The following is a 21797-nucleotide window of genomic DNA, read 5'->3' as shown; positions in this document are numbered from 1 at the left end:
GGTGATATTCTGACTACATTACATTGTGTTCTATCTTTACATTTCCAAATTTCAGCTTCTCACTCAAGTAAAGTGGTCTAAATTACTTTACTTTCACTAGAGTGGAAGAACTGGAAAAGAGCACAGAGCCTACAAATAAATGACTTACGCTGTATATAAAGAACACAAACCAAAAAATCATCAACAGGAACCCCTATCATTGTACTGGTGGGGCTCTGATGGGAAGAACAAAGCCACCAGAATCATGGAATGAGAGGGGCCCTACTATAAAGGTCCCAAGCAAAAATGCTTCAATCCTGCATCCTCTGGGGTTTCCCTCAGCCCTTGGGGAGGGGGGAGTCAGGTTAAGGAGCTTGTAAAGTTACCTCCAAATCATTTGTGTTCCTGATAAAGTCATATAGGTGAGGGGTGACAATTTCAAAAATGTTCTGGTCTGAAGCAGAAGCTACAGTTCATGATCATCTATAGTTCCAAGGGCTTCTTTCCTTGGGGTAGTCACACGTGATTTTATAGCACAGCTCTTATTCCAGGAGAGCAGTGAACACCTTAGCATCTTAACTTTCCTTTCTAAGCTCTCCACTAACTTCAAGTCTCCAAAACAGAAACTCTTTACTCTCTTCATGGTGGTAAAAGGGTCACTAAACAGCTGAATTTCAAGGTCTTGATGGACTAAAGGAAGTTAAACTAGAGATAGGGAAACAGGCTCTCTACTCACTGGTGACAGATGGTTGCAATGTCAACAGAATCTCATCAGGGCTGATTTCATTATTAAGTGGTGCCACTGTCCAAATAATGATGGGGGAGAATGGAAGGGAACAAATAAACTTCCTTTATACACCAAACAGCTGAGAATAGACAGCAAACTGCATCATCTTTTATTAACAATTAAAGTGTAAGAACAAGCACATGATGATGGCTGCTGTAAGCTGATATTCACTTATAATTGCCTCCCCCAAATCCAAACATGGTAATTACTCCAGTGGGAAAAGATGTTAAACATCTCTTAGAGCTTATGGTTTGCTTTAGCCTCTGTATTTCACTTGTCAGTAGTATAAAAGACTGGCTCTGGCTTAATGGTAAAACAATCTAGACAGGGATTTAATATCAGCAGGGAACAACTCTTCTAAATAACTCTCCTTCTCAATTTGAATGCCAAAAGATTGAGCCCCCAAAGGTAATGAGTGGCTAATCTAAAACTATGTCAGTCCATCTGTCCCTGAACTATGACATTCTTATTTTATATCTTTTGACATTGCCAGAGAACCCTGTCTTTAGAATTTCAGGGTTTCACCAAAACTTAAGTGGAGTTGAGCTAAACATCAAAGAACAATAAATTGGTTTTAGGATGGTTGAAACACACATACACCTTGAATTTCTACAAGGCCAGCCTTAGAACGCCTTTAAGAATTTAAGAAATCATAAACCATCACTTATTCCTGTCAACTTTCTAATTCTCCTGGTATCATCCAGACAGAGAAGACTCTCCACCAATCACAGATAAAACCCTTTCTTAACAGCCTTTTTTGCATCAGAATCAAACATCTTATACTCTTCAAAAATATATCCTTGAAAGAAAAAATTCTACTAAACTCACTAAGCCCAAAGCCTAAATGAATATGCAGATACATACAAAAAAGTCTACACTTTGGTACCTGCTCACAATAATTCCATAATGTTTTTAGGTATATTTATGAACAGTTTGTCTTAATCCAACTATTTCAATATTTGCCAAAGAAGCAGAGAACAAGGGAGTGAGAAACAAAAGTTAAAAGGAAAAAAAAAAAAGGAATCCAAGGCCATTTATTTTTAACTTAAGAGATTTTTACACCTTGACTTCACATACAAACATAGGGTCAAGGAACTGTAAAGTCCACTGAAGCCTAATATTTGACTTTCTGGTGAAAACAAAAACATTTATACAATCTGTATTAACTGCTAGCCCGAGGATCTGACAAAAACAAAAAAAACCTACAAAAATATCAAATAGTAACATCTAAAAAAGATATTAGGACCATCTGAAATATGAGTAGGGACAGAAAAGGAAGATGTATCAATAAGTAACAAAGAAATATTTCCTTGTTACTCCTAAACCACTATACCTGGCAGGTAATTCTATGAGATAGTGGCTGAATCAGACTTTGGAATATAAACACATCACTTTTAAGATTAACCTGGCTTCATTCAACAGAGCAAATACCTGACTTCAGAAGCCTGCTTAAGGACCACACACACAACCATTCTTCCTTTTTGGGTCGGGGAGGAGGAGCAGGTTTCAAATTAAAGAGCTACTATATTAAAAAACTTGTAACTTCTACTTTATCCTTTTTCACGCTTAGAATGCAGCATGAATTGCTCTGACACTATAATGCTTTTTAGAAAAGGCAAAATTCACCTCTCAAGAAACTAAAAATAGATGTACATAAACAAAACTGCAGCTTATGAAGAAGATACTAGTGACTAGGTATTCCCTGAGATGGAATGTAAAAGGTGGAATCCTCTATTTAGCCAATTCAAAATGGTAAGGATGCAATCCGAGGCCTAAGGAAATGTCAAAATCTCAAGTAAAGCATCCAACATCTGGCAGCCTCTCCTATTCACAGTGTAGAGGCAACAGTTACTGTAGGACACCAGAAATTTCTGATGGAAGCTCTAGAACAGTTTCTGACTCACCCGCTCCCCTCCCAACATACACACATTTTCCCTCCTACACACAATCTGTTTCTTTTCTTGTGGGCTTCCTCAGCCCTCCCTCCCTCAATCTGCATTAGTTTTTAACTACTTTGAGCTCTATTACCTGGTTTCCTTCTCCAAGTTACAATCTCCTGACACAGCCTAAGCATTCTTCCAGTCCATCTTTTACTATACAATATTCCCCTACAGCACTTACAGCTAGCCCCACATATCTTTCTTTTACTCAGGCCTAATTCCCAATATCACTTTCCTCAGTCTCTACAGCAATTCAAGACTCCATTCCATCTTCTTCCCATCTGATTTTAGGGTCTTGTCTTTTTTTTTTTTCCCTTTCCCTAGAGGCAGGGTCTTGCTCTGTTGCCCACGCTGGACTACAGTAAGGCCAGCACAGCTCACTGTAACCTGGAACTCCTGGAATCAAGCAATCCCCCCATTTCAGCCTCCAAAGTAGTTGGCACTACAGGCGCGCCACCACGTCTGGCTAAGTTTGTTGTTTTTTGTAGAGACAGGGTCTCCCTATGTTGCTCAGCTGGTCTGGAACTCCTGGCCTCAACGATCCTCGCGCCTCGGCCTCCCCAAAGCGCTGGGATTACAGGCGTGAGCCACCACGACTGGCCTGTTTTTAGAGTCTTTGGAGCCTCATTTCCCACATTCTTCAGGAGGATCTCTTCAAAACTTCCCATTCCTTCCCAGATTTGGGTAGTCCAGAGATGGCAGTCACCAAAGGAGTTAGTTTGAGAAAGTATGTGTGTGTGTCAGTGCACGCGCGTCTGGGGTGTGGGGTGCAAAGTGAGAAGAAATGACGTATTAGGGGGAGTCTCTAAGGAAAACGACAGATTTAACAACTCCCACTACCCAACAAAATTCACGACTCCCTAACTCCCCAGGACCGAAGGCATCCCGTAACTCTTCAATACCTTTTAAGTCCAATAGCTTCTCATCAACATTTTAATCCAATTAACCCACAATCAACTTGGATTCTACCTGCCTCTCACACCAAGTAGTTCCTCTCTACTTACCAGGCCTCCATTTAGTTTCTCTACTGCCTTCCGTTTCTCTTCTGTTTCCTTCCTACCCCACCTTCAATCTCCATCCCTCCTCCTCAAGGGCCACAACCACGTCTCCTCAAAGATAGCCACCGTTTTCGACATCTTCTCTTTTCTCAGTTAAACTCATCCTTTCCTCAGACTCCGCCTGCCAGTTCAGAAATCTCTGCCATTTGAAAGCCCGCCCTCTGTCCTCCTTACCGGCAAACCCTAGGACATTCCCAGCTACAAGTGCCCTCACAGATCTCGCTCTTCCTCCCATCACACATTCCTCACCAGCCCTTTGCCCACGCTCTGCCCGGCATACCTGAAGTCGAGGCACAGGAAGGGACCCCGGGATCAGAAGACGAAAACCCGACCGCCGACGGCGCAGGGGAGGCCGACGCCATCTTGGCAGCCCCCTCCCCCTCAGAGGCCTGGCTCCCTTTCAATGCGGCTCTTCCTCTTCTCGGAATCGAACCTTCCCCACGTCTTTTCACAGAACCGGCTTTCTGCGGGCCACCGCGTCGCCCCCTCAGGGGCCTCCCTCAGACACGTCCAGCCGGCTCCTAGACCAGCTCAGGGCCGCACCATTCGCCCGGCATGGGGGAAAACTCCCGTCTCACTCCCACTTCGCAACTTTAACCGCTTTCCGCAGTAGCTTCTTTCCCTTTTCGCAAAGGAGTAAGCTCAAGCCGGCTGCTAGGACCCTGCGTCCGGACCAAACCACACCGAAAGGAAAAACGAGGCATGAGAAGCACCGGAGTAGCAACCACCCCCTCCCCCTCCAGTCTAGCCACAGCCTGTTTATCGCCCTACCCCTCCGCTCAACTCCCGGTGGCCAAGGAAATCCAGACACTGCGCGTGCGCCCGACCTTCTTCTCAGGGTTTCCACCCCTCCGATGGGGAGGGAGAGAAGCAAAGCCAATCCGGAGGCCGCTGATGGTCACGTGAGACGGGTCCTTCAAGCCCTAATCCTCAGGTTGAAGATGTGCGCGCCCCAATCCCCTGACAGCCCCTACGGTGGCTCGGTAGGTAAACTTCGATTTGGCTCTTTGGAAGGATTTTTGAGAGCTCTGAACTTGGCGTAAGTGTTGGCCGGGCCGGTCCTCTCAAATTCACAGCCCAGGAAAGAACTTCGGACTAAAGGACTGGAGTCAAGTCAGAGACGTTAAGCTGTCGAATATCACACAACATCATATGCCACCAAAAACTCCTTCTAGCCCTTTTCCGATTTTACTGCCATGTTTACTATTAATTTAACATGAGTGCATATGTTACCTTCCTCTTAAAGACATTCGAAACAGATCTATGTTTTGTTTGCCTTAAGCACAATGCTGGGCACAATGACGGAGTTCAGCAAATATTTGATAAATGCATAAATGAAGACCTATCAAAAAGGACCATGGGCAGGGGGCTGTGGCTCACGCCTGTAATCCTAGCAGTTTGGGAGGCCCAGGCCTGAGGATTGCTTGAGGCCAGGAGTTCGAGACCAGCCTAAGCGGGCGGGGCAAGGGCAATATACGTAACCTAAGCTTTTGTACCCCCACAGTGCGCTGAAATAATAATAATAATAAAAAGACCAGCCTAAGCATGAGTGAGACCCTATCTATGAAAAAAAAAAAATAGAAAAATTAGCCAGGCGTAGTGGCGCTTTGCCTGTAGTCCCAGCTAGTCCCAGCTATTCGGGAGGCTGAGGTAGGAGGATCGCTTCAGTCCAGGAGTTTGAGGTTGCTGTGAGCTACGATGTCGCTGCTGCACTGCTGGACTCTGGCCAGGGGAACAGAGTGAGATTCTGTCAAAAAAATAAAAAGGACCACGGAAGGCCATGAGACCATATCACAACCTTCCCGCCATCCAAGCCCTTCTACTGTCAATTATCTGTGCTCCAAGGGGCATGGAGATATGGAGATGCACAGAGAAATTTCTACCATTCTAGTCTTCACTCTAATTCTCCTGGGTTTTAATAAAGTACCCTGTAGGTCGTGAATCCTAGTGGAGATCTGAAGACCTGTCTCTGAACAGACTATAAGCTTCTGGAGTGCAAGGACTGTGTTAGTTCACTCTTGTTATCGCTAGCTCCTCCCATGACTTTATACATAGTAGGGGCCCAATTTGTGGAATGAATAAATAAAGAGGAATAGAAAAAATCCTAGGCTTTGCAACCTCCAAAATGTCGTGGTTATCCTCTTTCCGAATATCTTCTCGGTCCTCGTAAGGGAACATAGGACCCAAACATCCATAGACTGTCCCCACACATTTACCTCAGCCTTCTACCCCTCCCTCATCAAGATCTGAAATAATTGTTTCCCTGCTGCCACCTGCTGGATTATTCATCCTTCTTTGGACACTGAAGGTAGACAAACTTCAAATGATTAGATTGCCATTTGTAATTCCTCTGCAGTGAAATTGTGTAGTGTTGAAGTATTTTATGATTGCCTGTACCTGTACCCCCTAGTCAACTAAAGAGGATAGGAATTAGTGTGGGGCACACTGTTCAGCACCAGATTTGACTCATAGGTATTCAAAAAATAAATATTTGTTGAATAAATTATCCTTGTTTCCAGAAAAGGCATTGCGTTGCTACCATTTCCTGAGTTAGTTTAGAAAATCAGCTTGTGTTGCTGGGTGCTGTGTTTTGTGCCTGTAATCCAAGCAATTAGTCTGAGGTGAGAGGATTGCTTGAGCCCAGGAGTTGTGGGCTGCAGTGCCCAGTAGGTGTCTACACTAAGTTTGGCATCAATGTAGTGATCTCCTTTGAGGGATGCTGGTGGTGGTGGTTGGTGGTGGTGGTGGACCAACAGGTTGCTGAAGGAAGGATGAACTGGCCCAGGTCGGAAACAAAGCAGGTCAAAGCTCTTCCTGCTGATCAGTAATGGGATGACACCTGTGAATAAGCACTGCACTCTAGACTGGGCAACATAGCAAGACTCTGTCTATACAAAAAAAATTTTTTTTAATTAGCTGGATGTGGTGGCGCATGCCTATAGACCTAGCTACTGGGAGGCTGAGGTGGGAGGATCGCTTGAGCTCCAGAATTCAAGGCTACAGTGAGTTATGATTATGCCACTGAACTCCAGTCTGGGCAACAGAGCAAGACTCTGCCTCTAAATAATAAAAATAATAAAACAAAATAAATTTATTTAGTTTAAAAATTTTTTAAAAGAAGTCAGCTGGTTCAGAGGTAAAGCTGTTTCTGATTCAAAAATTGGAAATAGGCCAGGCGCGGTGGCTCACGCCTATAATCCTAACACTCTGGGAGGCCGAGACAGGCGGATTGTTTCAGCTCAGGAGTTCGAGACCAGCCTGAGCAAGAGCGAGACCCCGTCTCTACCAAAAAATAGAAAGAAATTATATGGACAGCTAAAAATATATATAGAAAAATTAACCAGGCATGGTGGCGCATGCCTGTAGTCCCAGCTACTCGGGAGGCTGAGGCAGTAGGATTGCTTAAGCCCAGGAGTTTGAGGTTGCTGTGAGCTAGGCTGACGCCACGGCACTCACTCTAGCCTGGGCAACAGAGCGAGACTCTGTCTCAAAAAAAAAAAAAAATTGGAAATAGACAAATAAATCCCTGAGTGACCAAGACAGTCAAACAGGGGAACCTTCTCCGTGGAAGCTGATCTGTGAATTTTATTTCAGCCCTCCTAAAAGAAGAAATTCCTGTTAAGTAGCTTCTTAGGGGTGTTTGTTCCTCCTTTATGTATCAGAAAATGACTACTGTTACACCTACTACCTTGTATTATGTCAGTCTTTTTACTTGTTTGTCTCCCTCATAAGACTGAACTCTTCAGGGCAAAGATTACAGCTTATCCACTTTTCTATCCCAAGCATCTAGAATAGTGCCTAGCACAGAGGAGATGCCCAATACATGGCTCCTGAATATGTGAAGGGAAGAAGGCAAAATTCAAAAAGTGGAGCTTAGGGTATCTAAGAAGGTGGTGTCTCCTATCTTTTCCCCTAAACCTTGTGTTTGTCCTCACTCCTGCTCAATCCCTTGGGTGCCCTCTGAGTCATGAAGCCACTCTTCCCCAGTAACATTCCAAGCATAGCAGAACTGGGGTGACGTGGCAGGGTGTGGAAGCAGGGGCAGAGCAGGATACATTGGCTTGGTGCCCCGAAGGAAATGGAAAAGGGAGTTCACCAATACATACTTTGGGGAAGGGAGGCAATCTGGTGACCTCAAAATAGCACCATGCATACAGACTTGAGTACATTTGAGCATGCACAAATACCTTTATTAAAGCATCCTTCATGTTTTAAAACAGTATCTAAGGTCAGAATGAAGGGGCTGAGGACTGGCAAGAGCAATGTAGAGGCAAGAATAAGAGGATGGGTACCTTATTCATTCAATTAGTCATCCGTTCATTCAGTTAACATTATTGGCCGGGCGCAGTGGTTCATGCCTGTAATCCTAACACTCTGGGAGGCCGAGGCGGGAGGATTGTTTGAGCTCAGGAGTTCGAGACCAGCCTGAGCAAGAGCGAGACCCTGTCTCTACTAAAACATAGAAAGAAATGATCTGGACAGCTAAAAATATACAGAAAAAATTAGCCAGGCATGGTGGCACATGCCTGTAGTCCCAGCTACTCGGGAGGCTGAGGCCGTAGGATCGTTTAAGCCCAGGAGTTTGAGGCTGCTGTGAGCTAGGCTGACCCCATGGCACTGTAGCCCAGGCAACAGAGTGAGACTGTGTCTCAAAAACAAAACAAAACAAAACAAAACAACATTATTTAGCCCCAGCTATGTCTCAAGCACTAAGAGAGTTCCTGATATACACAGATGAAGATAAAGCCCCTGCCCTCAAAAGGATCACAGACTAATTAGGGGTATAGGCACATAAATCATTAGAATAAAATGTAATAGGTGCCATCATAGAGCTTGTATAAGTGCTATGGTTTGATAACTATATTTTCAGAATAAACAATGGGAACAGGATCTTGACAATATAGCAGACTATTTGGGATTGGAACTATTCCAGAGAACCTAGAAGGCATGATCTCTATGATTATGGGAACTGTGCCTGGAAAGATAGGAATAGATTTTCAGAAAGAATTCACTATCCTATAAAATTAGAATTTTGCCAAATAGACAAGAAAGGAAAGGAATTTAAGGAGAAAGAAAAGCATGGAGGCATGACAGAGAATTGGGTGTTGGGGGGGTGATGCTGGAACAGAATGATATGGCTGGTAAGAGGTGAAGCTAGAAAGACAGAGAGGCTAAATTATGAAAGATCTTGAATGCCATGTTACTAGTAATCACCTACTAAACGTTTACTATGTGCTTAATAAACACTGTGCTAAGCAGTTTACAAGGATTATATCTCTTAATCTTCTCAACAATCTTAAATAAAAGATAGGTATTATTATTAGTGCCACTTTACAGATGATAAAACTGAGATTCAGAGAAGTAAAGGAACTTGTCCAAGGTAACAGCTAGAAGACCTTGAAGTTCACACTCAAATTCAGGTCTGGCTGGCTTTAAGGCTGTGTTCTTTTTCTTTTTCAACTTGTTATCTATCTATCTATCTATCTGTCTATCTATTTATAGACAGGGTCTCGCTCTGTTACCTGGGCTAGAGTGCAGTGGCATAAGCATAGCTCACTGCAACCTCAAACTCTTGGGCTCAAGCAATCCTCCAGCCTTAGCCTCCCCAGTAGCTGGCACTACAGGCACACACCACAACACCTGTCTAATTTTTCTTTTTTTTTTTTTTTTTGAGACAGGGTCTTAATCTGTTGCCCAGGCTGGTCTGGAACTCCCGGCCTCAAGTGATCCTCCCTGCCTTGTACTCCCAAAGTACTGGGATTACAGGCATGAGCTACGTGTTCCTGGCTTATTTCACTTAACATAATGTCCTGCAGTTCTATTCATGTTGCAGCAAATGACAGAATTTCATTCTTTTTATGGCTGAATAGTATTCTATTGTGTCCAGATAACACATTTTTAAATCCATTCATCTGTTATTGGACACCGAGGTTGATCTCGTATCTTGGCCATTGTGAACAGCGCTGCAATAAACGGGGGTGCATACGTCTCTTCTATGTTATGATTTCCTTTCCTTTGGATAAATGTCCAAGGCTGTGTTTTAGCCACAGTACTATGCTTTCTGCCTCGAAGATTTAGGACTTTATCCTGTAGGTAATGGCAAAAAAATTTTGAGGAGAGGAGTGACAAAGTCTGGGTTTTTAGAAAGATTCTACTGGCAGCAGAGTAGAAAAAGGACTGGAGAAGAGAGAAAATGACCTCTTCTAAAAGAAAATTTGTTGACTCCCAAATTCTGGACTTAGGGCTGTGGGGGGTCCTCGTGTGATCCAATGGACTCATTCAGCAAGCCGGACGGCCAGGTGCCAGGGCAGGAGGAGGGACTGATGAATGAAGGAGGCACAGAGGGTGGAACTAGGAGCCCCTCGACACTCTGCTGCTTCTGCCTGTGGACGCCCGACTTCCGCCGCTGGCGGCCACCCGCAGGTAGTGGTGTCGAGCGCCGAGCTCCGAGAACAGAGCTGCGTGAGGGGCTGCTGGTGGCGGCGCAGTCTCGGTAGGCGGTATGAGTTTGGCTGGGGGTCGGGCCCCCCGGAAGACCGCTGGGAATCGGCTTTCTGGGCTCCTGGAGGCAGAGGAGGAAGATGAGTTCTACCAGACGACTTATGGGGGTTTCACAGAGGCAAGAGCTGGGCCCAGGAAGAGGGAGGGAAGGAAACGAAGAGGAGTCCTGAAGGGAGAAACCCCGGACAAAGAAGAAGGGGGCGGGGAATGGAGAGGAACTCTGGGAGCTGATACTGGAGATGGGGTGGGCGAGTCGGGGAGATACAGTGGATTTCTAGAAGGGAGAGCCCTGGATGGGGTTGGAGGGGTCAGGGAAGGAGAAGCTCTCAGGGGGTACCCCAGAGGACGGCAGAAACCTGCTGTGTACTTCTCTAGTTGCATCTCTCACCCCATTTCTGACATCTAACATTACGCAACGCACACGGTAGTCACCCGGTGTGTGTATACTCTTTGGCTCCCTTGCGGGTTATTCACCTAAGGTATAGAAAGGAACTGCCCCAGAAGTAGAGGAGCTTAGTCCACTCCTTTTTCAGCTTTCAAGTTTCATTGTAAATGTTTTCTTAGATAACCCTTCTTTGACTATCCTAAAAAAGTCTCCGTTTATTTCTTCCATAGAACATATTTTAATTTGTAATTAAGGTTTGTTTTGATTACTTGTTTATATTTTCCTATTGCACTGTGAAGTCTGTAAAGTTAGACATGATCTGTTTTGTTCAACATTATACGTTCAGCGTCTGGACTGGGCTGGCGCTTGCTAAATTTTTATTGATTGAATTTATCTATTTATTAAATATGTGTTGAGCACCCAGAGCAGGCCATTGGTGATAGGTTGTGATAGGTTCTAGGGAAAGAGAGAATATTAAAAACACTGCTCTGTCCTTACATGTTCCATATCCCAGTGGGGGAACTGGTTGGGTTAACAGTCAGTTAAAATACTGTGTGGTAAGGACTAAAACCAGAGATAAACATAGGGTGCTACATCACACATGTGAACCAGAGTTGTTGGTCAGGAGAGGCATCCCCAGGGGGATGATGTTTAAGCTGAGGGCAGTATGACAAATAGTTCTTGGCTGGATGAAAAGCAGGGGGAGGAAAAAGGATAGTCCGTGGAGGAGGGTGGGGCAGAGTGTAAAGGCATTGCGATCCTTGTCTGGCACCTGCAGGTCTACTGTCATTCTCCAGAGCATGGAAAATAAAGATTGGTAAGGCTGGAGGGAGTAGGGCCAGATCTTGTAGGGCCTCATGAACCAGCCATGTTAAGGAATTTTGCTTTTCATCCAGAAGAAACAAGAGTCACCAAAGTTCCATGATCAAATTTGTACTTTAGAAAAAATATTCTGTAATGAGAATGGTTTGAAGGGGGCAGTGGTGATAGAGAAACATGGACCCGGCAGGGTTCAAGAGAAATTAAAGAAATAGAAGCCACAGGACTTGATGACTGAATGGGAGTCATTACTTACACAGCCCTAACCAACTAGTTTAAAATAGAACTTTCTCATCCCTCCTCCAAGGCCATTTTCCTATTCTTGTCATTTTACGAGTCGTTATTTAATATGTACCCTTCATGCTTCCAGAAAGGATTTAAGGAGGCTTACAATATAAACAAAAAGTAGGAACAGTAAAAATAGAGACAGATCAGAAGTAATTGTACCAGGAACCTAAGCTAAAATGGTAATAGCAATTGATATTAAATTTAGCTGTGAGCTTCCTGGCAGCCAAACTCTGTATTTCTTTTTTTTAGTAAGAAAGAAGCATACACATTCTTTAAGAGTGACAACTTATTCAGCATTAAATCCTAGGGAAAATTTATCATTACATCATTATATAAGATGTATATAAAGTAATGTGTTTGGTAGATGATATAAAAACATTCTCTTATCTTGTCATGTCTATTAATGACTCTCAATAAAAGCCGAAGCAATGGTAGTAAATCCATAATTTAGCAAAAGCATTTTGATTGGGCACTAAGCTAATGTGGTTCATCTGCTACCCTCTGGTGATATGGCTTAGTACCAGATTAGAGCTGAGAGGATTAATGTGTTCCCAGGCTGCCTTTCACAAACATCAATTGGGAGGAAATGATGGTCATCAGTACAAGATTGAACTCTGGCTGGCTTGGAGTGTCAACCATCTGTGTTATTTGCTTGCTTTGGCAGCGTGTGTACCAAGATTAGCCTGTTAGTTTGCATCATTGGTTGAAGAGAGAGCCACATGTTTGAGGTGCCACCCAGCCCAGTTGACTCCCCCTACCCAAGTGGTTTTTTCTGGTTTTCTTTCCAGTGTGACTACGATTCTAGCCCTAACCTTTATCACCTCAGGTCTAGGCTGTACTTCAGGTTCTTTAGCCTATGCACCTCCTGAGCTTTCTGAAATACCCGTTGTACATACTGTTACCCCTCCTCCAAATCTTCAGTGGCTCTCCATTATCCATAGTACCAGTACTCAACTGTTTTTCTGTCCCTACACACCTGAGGAATGACACATATTTCTCTCAGTAACTTTAGTTTACCTCAACAATGATTATTAACTCTGGGACAAGTAAGGAGATGGAGAAGACTGAGAGTCACTGGCCTACAGGTTGAAATCATAAGTTTATTAGCCTTACATTTAAGTTTCTCCATAAACCAATGCAATCTTCTTTTCAGATCTTGCAGTTCTACAAGGCAATCAATGTTGGAAGGAGGCTATGCTGGAACCAAAGGCAGTCAGCTAAAAAGAGGCATCTTGCCAGAGATAAACCTACTTTACTTAGGTCTAAATCCTTATTCCGTAAACAAGCTGTACACATTACTGCTTCTGCACCTTTGTTCTTGCTATTCTGTCTGCCTGTGATTCTCTCTTCTCTCTTGGCTATCTAAATACTACCAGTGTTTTAAACCATGGCTCAAGTCATCTTTATCCTTTAGAATCTAAAGCAGGATTCAGCAAACTACAGCTTGTGGGCCAAAGCTGGTCCACTGTTTTAATCTGGCCCTTAACAGAAAAAGTTTCCTGACCCCTAATCTAAAGAATGAAAGTCAAACGTTTAGATCTTCTCATACCACCAGCCCATAGCAAGTATGCCTCTTCCCCTGATCTCCTGTAATATTTTATTGCCATTGGTACTTTATATATTGTCTTGTGTTTAAACTGCTTTTTAAGATTGTATTCTGTCCCCTTCACAAGACTGTGACTAAAGGCCAAACCATATTCTTTTTGTTCCTCAGTACTTAACACAGTATGTTGCAGGTAAATGGTAATCAGTTAATGTTGGAAGCGGGTGGTAGTGGTGCTAGAGCCAAAGGCCATCAGCTGGAAAGACATCTTGCCTGAGGAATAGGAAGGGCTGGATTGGGAAGGAGAGTAGGGCAGCCCTTATCAGGAAAATGAAGATTCTATCCCTCCTGAAGGGACGTGAATGATTCCAATGCCAGCCTTCATCTCCCTGTGTCCTCAGGAATCAGGAGATGATGAGTATCAAGGGGACCAGTCAGACACAGAAGATGAGGTGGACTCTGACTTCGACATCGATGAAGGGGACGAACCATCCAGCGATGGAGAAGCAGAAGAGCCAAGAAGGAAGCGCCGAGTAGTCACCAAGGCCTATAAGGTGCAGAGAGAATCCTGGTTTTCTTGGATTTCCTGTTCTTGCTTTCATCAGGTCTCAGTACTCCACATACCAGTCCCATTTCCTTCCTACAATGCTAGTTTTCTCTTTTTTTTTTTTTTGAGACAGAGTCTCACTCTGTTGCCTGGGCTAGAGTGCTGTGGTGTCAGCCTAGCTCACAGCAACCTCAAACTCCTGGGCTCAAGCAATCCTACTGCCTCAGCTTCCCGAGTAGCTGAGACTACAGGCATGCGCCACCATGGCCGGCTAATTTTTTTTTCTATATATTTTTAGTTGTCCGGTTAATTTCTTTCTGTTTTTTAGTAGAGACGGGGGTCTTGCTCTTGCTCAGGCTGGTCTCGAACTCCTGACCTTGAGCAATCCTCCCGCCTCGGCCTCCCAGAGTGCTAGGATTACAGGCATGAGCCACCGTGCCCGGCCACTATTTTTCTCTTATAAAGATCCTCATCTTTTTTCTCCTTATCTTTTCTATTCCATGATGTCTAATTCCAATCTGTCCCCAGGAGCCTCTCAAGAGCTTGAGACCTCGAAAGGTCAGCACCCCAGCTGGTAGCTCTCAGAAGGCCCGAGAAGAGAAGGCACTGCTACCTCTAGAACTACAGGATGATGGCTCTGACAGTGAGTAGGGATGTTGGGGTCAATTGACAGAATTGCAATATGAGGATAAGTTAACGTATTATATCAGTGTTAAATTTACTGATGTTGGTAACTGTACTGTGGTTATGTAAGGAAAATTCTTATTCTTAGGAAATACATGGAAGTATTTAGGGGTAAAGGCCATGAAATGTACAACTTTACTCTCAGATCATTCAGCAAAAAAACCCCACACAGAATGCAAATGGGGCAAAATGTTAATAGTTGGTGATATGCATAAAAGATACAGTGATATTCTTTGTACTATTCTTGCAATTTTTCTGTAAGTTTGAAATTATTTCCAAATAAATAGATAAATAAGTAAAGTAAGTGGACATGAATTCAAAGATTTCTTCTTATCTGACTCTTTTCTCAGGTCGGAAGTCCATGCGTCAGTCTACAGCTGAACATACACGACAGACATTCCTTCGGGTACAGGAGAGGCAAGGCCAGTCACGGCGGCGCAAGGGGCCCCACTGTGAGCGGCCACTGACCCAGGAGGAGCTGCTTAGGGAGGCCAAGATCACAGAAGAGCTCAACTTACGTTCACTGGGTCAGTTTGTGGTTTCAGTAAAAGTGGGTTGAGGGGCTGAGGAACCTGAGAAAAACCATAACCTGGATGACCAGAGAATTGGAGAAGTTGGAATTTGGAACCAGGGAATGAGAAGAAAGAAATGGGGAGAGTAGGTGATTAGGAGCAAGGGCCTAGGCAGTTATGAGGGCTCTGAAGAACAAGCTATACTGAGGTACTTCAGTATAAAATAAGAATTGTGTAGAAGTGGGTTCAGATCCTAGTTCTGCTATTCACTTGCTTTAAGACTGAAGACATATTACTTAACCTATTTGTGTCTTGCTTTCGTTTTTCACAAAATGGGGTGATAATGCCTACTTAAATGATAATCATGAGAATGGAAGGTCAGTAGTTCGTTCATGAGATAAATTGCTTTAAAGTAAACATTCTTAAAAATCTCTTCAGTTCGTGTGCTATTAGGTAGAGAACCGTGTACAGTAATATATTGTGCAAAAACATATACTTCTTTATTAAATGGTGAGAGTCTCAAATCATAAGAGGTACATGAGAAATTGAGGGAACAGCAGATGTGCACCTCCTATCACGTGCTTTCTGGGGCATACTTTCATTAAGTGAAATAGCAGGTAGAATCACCTGTAGTATTTGGTATGTTATTTTTCTCTCTCTGAATCTGTTTCTCTTTTTTTTTTTTTTTTTGAGACAGAGTCTCACTTTGTTGCCCGGGCTAGAGTGAGTGCTGTGGTGTCAGCCTAGCTCACAGCAACCTCAAACTCCTGGGCTCAAGCAATCCTTCTGCCTCAGCCTCCCGAGTAGCTGGGACTATGGGCATGCGCCACCATGCCCGGCTAACTTTATTTATATGTATATTTTTTAGTTGTCCATATAATTTCTTTCTATTTTTTTTTTTTAGTAGAGGCAGGGTCTCGCTCTTGCTCAGGCTGGTCTCGAACTCCTGAGCTCAAACGATCCACCCACCTCAGCCTCCCAGAGTGCTAGGATTACAGGCATGAGCCACCGTGCCCGGCCTGTTTCTCTTTTTTTTTTTTACCAAGCACATATATAGTTGAACATGCATAAGTCAAATGTGATTCCACTGTGGAGTGGAAGATTATTTACCTGGAATATCTAGGACCCAACCTATTCCAGTTTAATGATAGTTTTGAAATTTAGATAACTTGGCTCCAAAAGGACCCAGTGACTGAGAAAAGATTTAATTCAGCCCCATCTTCAGGATGTATTCTTGTAACTCTTTTTTCATTATATTGGTATTAAAATAGGATATATAATCTTTTTTTTTTTTTTTGAAAGTCGGCGAGTGAGGAGGGAGAGTTCAGTTTCCTTTTTTTTTTTGAGACAGAGTCTCACTCTTGCCCTGCCCTGGGTAGAGTGCAGTGGCATCATCATAGCTTACTGCGACCTCAAACTCCTGGGCTCAAGTAAGTGATCCTCCTGCCTCAGCCTCCCAAGTAGCTGGGACTATAAGCATGCACCACAATGCCTGGCTAATTTTTCTATTTTCAGTAGAGACAGGGTCACACTCTTGCTCAGGCTGGTTGCGAACTCCTGAGCTCAAGTAATCCTTCTGCCCTCGGCCTCCCAGAGTCCTGGGATTATAGGTGTGAGACACCAAACTCAGCCAGGGACATAAAATCTTTATCTATATAATAGCAATTCAGTATTTTAAAACAGTAGGTATCTCTCAAAACATACACAGCAATGACTGAAAACCATCACAAGCAGTGAGGTCACCTAATGTGACTGTAATTACAATCTGCATCCTTTGTCTACATTTATTGGTTTGGGCCACTGTAGGGAGGGCGACTCCCAGGCTTCTGACATCAGTAATAGACATAGGAGACCCTGAAGGGGGAGCAGGTCTGGCAGAGGAAAAAATAATAAATTCATTTTTGAGCCTGTTGAATTTGAGGAGTCTGTGAGCAATTCATGCAGTGCTGAGAAGTCAGTTAAATATGCAAATCTTGTGTTCCAACAAGGGATCTGGGCTGAAAATATAAATTTGGAAGTCTTTAGAATATGGATGGTAATTGATGACATTGGAGTAGATCAGAGCATGCAGGGAGAAAGCATATAGTGAGAAAACAGAGACCCAAGAGAGTCCTGCAGACACTATGTAATAAAATGTAGTGGTTTCACACAAGAGGAGGAGCTTAGAATAGAACCTGAGGAGTCATCAGGGAGTTGGAGAAATCCAGGAGAGTTTATGTTAAAAACAGCAAGGAAAAAGAATGTTTCAAGAGAGAATAACTGCTGAATACTACTGAGACACAGATTAATAGGAGAACTGAGAAGTGCCCATTGGTTTTGGTGACATGGAGGTCAGAGATGACCTTATGGAGCAGTTTTTGGGGACCAAGCCATACTAAAGTTGATTGGGGAGTAAAACTTTTTAAGTTTGGCTGTGAAGGGTAGGAGAGGGAATAGAAACTATAGGGCAGTCTAAAATCAAGGTTGAATTGTTTTTATTTTATTGTATTCAAAGATGGTAGAGATTGGATCCTCAGTGAAAAAAAACTGAGAGAGTTTAGAGGTAGAAGAGAAAGAAAGGACTTTAATAGTGTAGGTTTTTGGAGAAGTGGGACACTAGGGTGAGAGCTAGTGGAGAAATTGGCCTAAGTTAAGAAGGAGGAAGGGAGAAAGGAAAGGTGGCTTACAGTTGGTAGGTTTCTAATCCAGAGCAGGACATTGCAGTGATTCTCATCTCGTATCTTTCTCTGTGAAGAAAACACTATTTGTCAAGCATCGAGGATAGAGTTGGAAGCTTGAGAGTGAGGAGTATTTGAAATAGTTATTGAACCCTTTTGGGACCATGAATATATGTTTGTTCTAGTCTACCCTGTTATGTAATTTTTCTCCAGTAGCACTCCAGATCTGGGCAAGGGAGTTTTGACGAGAAAATGACTAAAATGATAGTTGAGGAACCTAAGCTCGATTTAAAAAGGAAAATGGCCAGGCTTGGTGGCTCACGCCTATTATCCTAGCACTCTGGGAGGCCAAGGCAGGAAGATCGCTTGAGCTCAGGAGTTCAAGACCAGCCTGTGCAAGAGTGAGGCCCCGTCTCTACAAAAAATAGAAAAACTAGCCAGTCATGGTAGCATGTTCCTGTAGTCCCAGCTACTTGGAAGGCTGAGGTGGGAGGATCATTTGAGCCCAGGAGTTTGAGGTTGCAGTGAGTTATGATGACACCACTGCTAGGGCAACAGAGTGAGACTCTGTCTCTAAAAAATCAAAAAACAAAAAGGAAAATGAAGGCTGGAAGGGGCTGATGGATAGAATGAGAATGCCCTAGAGGTACTGAAGAAATAGAACAGAATAGTTGAGCAAACAGACCTAAAGGATAGGATTTTGTGGTCAGAGCATGGGATGTATGATTGTTAATATTTCAGAGGTGGGAAAGTTTCCAGGAATGACATATTCTAGGCTGTAGCTGTAGCAGAATTGAGTAGCTCAAGTGTCATGGACAAGAAGGTTGTTAGATAATGAGGTGGTAAGGAAACTGTGGGGATGGAGTGTTGAAGGGGCTACCTACATGCACTTTGACGTCACCAAGGTGACCTAAGATGATAGGAGCTGGGATGGAGAGAAAAAGTGGATAACACTGCCAAAATCTTCAGTGAGTAAGTGACTGTGACTAGGAAAGGGAAGTTAATCTAGACTGTTGGCACAGGTCTCGAAAGAGAAGGGAGTTTGCAGGTGGGTGGAAGAGTAGTGATCTGAAAGCTGTGTCATGGGGCTCAATAGGACACAGGCATATCCTGTGTGGGAGGTAAGAGAATGAGCAGCCTCCACCAGAGAACTGCAGGGTGGAGTGATGGCCTCAGTGAATAACCAGGTTTCTGGTGAGGCAAGTTGTGGAAGGAATGCTGAGTGAAGAGCTTGAGGGTATAGGTGAGCTGTCTGATTATAGAGCAGGAGTTTGAGAGGGTACAGGGAAGTGTTCAGTAAGATAGAGATTGGAATGTTGGCTCAAGGGAGAGAAAGCAATATTACCAACCAGAATTCAAGTTCAAGAGAAGTCTGATCACTGGAGGTGTTTCGAGAAGACTCTTTTATGGTCAGACTTTAGAGGATTATGTTCACAGTACCCACATTTAAGAAGGACACAGAAACTTGGACTTCCTTCAGAGGAAAGGGTCGGGCATGGTGGCTCACGCCTGTAGTTCTAGCTTCCTGGGAGGCCAAGGCAGGAGGATAGCTGCAGCTCAGGGCTTCAACACCAGCCTGAGCACAGTGAGACCCCATCTCTCATTTCTAGAAAAAAAAAAAAAAGACAAAAAAAAAAATACTCAAAAACCTTCAGAGGAAAGGGATCAGGAATATTTTGATCTATTTATTCATTAACAAATATTTGTTGAGTGCCTATAATGTGCAGAATGCTTTATGACCCTGGTAATATGTAGGTAATGTGAATCACAGTCACTGGCCTTAAGGAGGAGACATGTGAATTACCATCAAGCAGTATCACAGGAACCAGGCAGGTAACATAAAGAGTGCAGCCAGCCGGAGGATTCTGGTAAATTGAAGAGGAGTGCCTGAAAGGAAGAACAATTACTCAGCTCAGCTAATTGTTGCCCTGTAACAATGCCGACCCAGGATTCCCAGATTTTCTTGTTTTTTAAGAGGGACCAGAAATCTCTATATTTAAATATAATTTCCTAATTCTTAAGTGTCAGCATCTAATTAAATTTTTCTTTAAAACACTATATAGATCAAACAAACACTTAAGTGCCAGCTAGCAACCTCTGCCATATACAATAAGTACAGTAATAGAAGAGTATACTAGGCAAAGGGGTGGTAAAATTGAGGGAGTGACTCAAAACCATGTTGTATGAGGAATGGTTCAATGGAATGGGTGTTGTGATCAGCCTAGAGAAGACTCAGTGGAGATATGGACACTCATTTCAACTATTTAAAGGACTGTCACGTGGAAGACAGACTTTTATCCTTTATGGGTTCAAAAGATAAAACTGTCTTCAGGAAGAATATTTCAGCTTAAAAGAGGAAAGAACTCTGTAACATTGTAATGTGCCATTTTGGATAGGAGCGAGTTAACAGAGCAGTTATAGAGGAGATTCTGGTATCTGGGGAATTAACAAGCTCCTCATCAAAGGGTCCCTTCCAACACTGAGGTATTACTGGTCTGAGTGGGTGAGCGCCCGAGCGTACTTGAGAAATGAGGAGAAGAGAGGATGTAGAGAGGGGCAAGCAGGAAACTTACGAAGTGGGAGATGCCAGAGGGCCTCAGGGGACTTTCATAGTTGGCTTGGGTAGTTAGTTGGCAGTTATGGCTGGGAAGATAATTGAGAGATCTCGGGATAGAACCATCATGTAGGAAAAGGGGAAACTGACCATCCGTCCCTTCTTTTCTTCCTTTGACCCTGAAGAGACATATGAGCGGCTGGAGGCTGACAAAAAGAAGCAGGTTCATAAGAAGCGGAAGTGCCCTGGGCCCATAATCACCTATCATTCGGTGACAGTGCCACTTGTTGGGGAGCTGGGCCCCAAGGAAGAGACTGTTGATATAGAAGGGTAAGTGAATCTTGAGGGGAAAAGCGAGTGCGTCGTCAGCTCGTGTTCTCTCAGCCCCATCTCACTTGCTTTCCTCACATGGCTCTCCCTAACTCTTGGATTTCTTTCAGATTCCTTCCTCTCTTCAGCTCATTTCTTTCTTAATCATTTTTCTTTTAGCCTCTTTCTTCTCCAACTCTTTCTTGTTTTTCCTTCTAGCCTAGCTTCCTTTTCCAATTAGTAGGTTCTCTCGGAACGTTCCCACCACTGTGCCTCCTTTTTCTCTTTCTCATCTCTCTGATTTCGTTTTTTATCTGTTTTCTTCTCTCCTCAGCTCTTTGTGTTTTTCTCTGTCTTTTGCCCTCAGACTTGATCCTGCTCCCACGGCTTCTGCATTGACTCCCCATGCCAGGACTGGACCCGTCATCCCCCCTGCTCGCTGCTCACGTACCTTCATCACTTTTAGTGATGATGCAACATTTGAGGAATGGTTCCCCCAAGGGCGTCCCCCAAAGGTCCCTGTGCGGGAGGTCTGCCCAGTGACCCATCGTCCAGCCCTATACCGGGACCCTGTTACGGACATACCCTACGCAACTGCTCGAGCCTTCAAGATCATTCGTGAGGCCTACAAGAAGTACATTACTGCCCACGGACTGCCACCCACTGCCTCAGCCCTGGGCCCTGGCCCACCACCTCCTGATCCCCTGCCTGGCTCTGGGCCCCGAGCCTTGCGCCAGAAAATTGTCATCAAATGAAGAGATGTGTAGTCCTTACAAATCTCTTGAGCCCTGACTTGGGGCTCTTGACGTTCTTTCTCTCGTTGCTTCTCCCCTTGTCATCTCTGTTCTTTGCCAAACACTTTTCTGTATTTCTTTCTTCATCATTTTCCTTAGTTCCCACTGGTTTTGTTGTGTTTTTTAATCTAATAAAATAGAAAGATCCCTTTTGTCTGGTGTGCAATGTAGAGTTGGGAGCAAGAAGTATTTGTGAATGTGTGAATATATATGGGTCTTTGTATTTACTTGATAGCATTTATTATCATCTGTCCTTTTTAAATTATAAAGTATTCATTACTCTAACTAGATTATAAATGCCTTAAAATGAGACACCAAAACAAAATCCTTACATTGACCTTTATATCACCTTATATTCACTGCTTTGAGCATAGCAGACACCAAATAAGTACGGACTGCCTGATTCTAGTAGAACTCCAGTGTGTAGAACTCCAGTGTGT

The 21797-nt window shown here is 43.6% G+C and overlaps 2 protein-coding genes across 9 annotated transcripts in view; one reads left to right on the top strand and one right to left on the bottom strand.

The window, feature by feature from the left end:
- PIP5K1A (phosphatidylinositol-4-phosphate 5-kinase type 1 alpha) overlaps window positions 1-4566 on the bottom strand; it is a 37847-nt gene extending 33281 nt beyond the window's left edge. For 6 of the 8 annotated variants that reach the window (XM_045545045.1, XM_045545049.1, XM_045545050.1 and 3 more), the window contains exon 1: window positions 4045-4548. In XM_045545045.1, coding sequence (XP_045401001.1) covers window positions 4045-4126 — 82 coding nt within the window. In that variant the 5' untranslated portion in view covers window positions 4127-4548. Of the gene's footprint in view, window positions 1-4044 lie in introns of all 8 variants that reach the window. The other 2 variants (XM_045545052.1, XM_045545053.1) reach the window with 1 other exon arrangement.
- A 5614-nt stretch (window positions 4567-10180) lies between these two features.
- On the top strand, window positions 10181-21509 carry VPS72 (vacuolar protein sorting 72 homolog). The gene is made up of 6 exons (XM_045545044.1): window positions 10181-10383; window positions 13702-13854; window positions 14376-14490; window positions 14882-15058; window positions 20440-20584; window positions 20931-21509. Exons 1-6 carry the CDS (start codon window positions 10267-10269, stop codon window positions 21316-21318), a joined length of 1095 nt encoding a protein of 364 aa, XP_045401000.1. The 5' UTR covers window positions 10181-10266; the 3' UTR covers window positions 21319-21509.
- Window positions 21510-21797: the final 288 nt, after the last annotated feature.

Source organism: Lemur catta, chromosome 3, assembly GCF_020740605.2.
Source record: "Lemur catta isolate mLemCat1 chromosome 3, mLemCat1.pri, whole genome shotgun sequence".
NCBI lineage: Eukaryota > Metazoa > Chordata > Mammalia > Primates > Lemuridae > Lemur > Lemur catta.
This window is presented reverse-complemented; position numbering and strand designations above follow the sequence as displayed.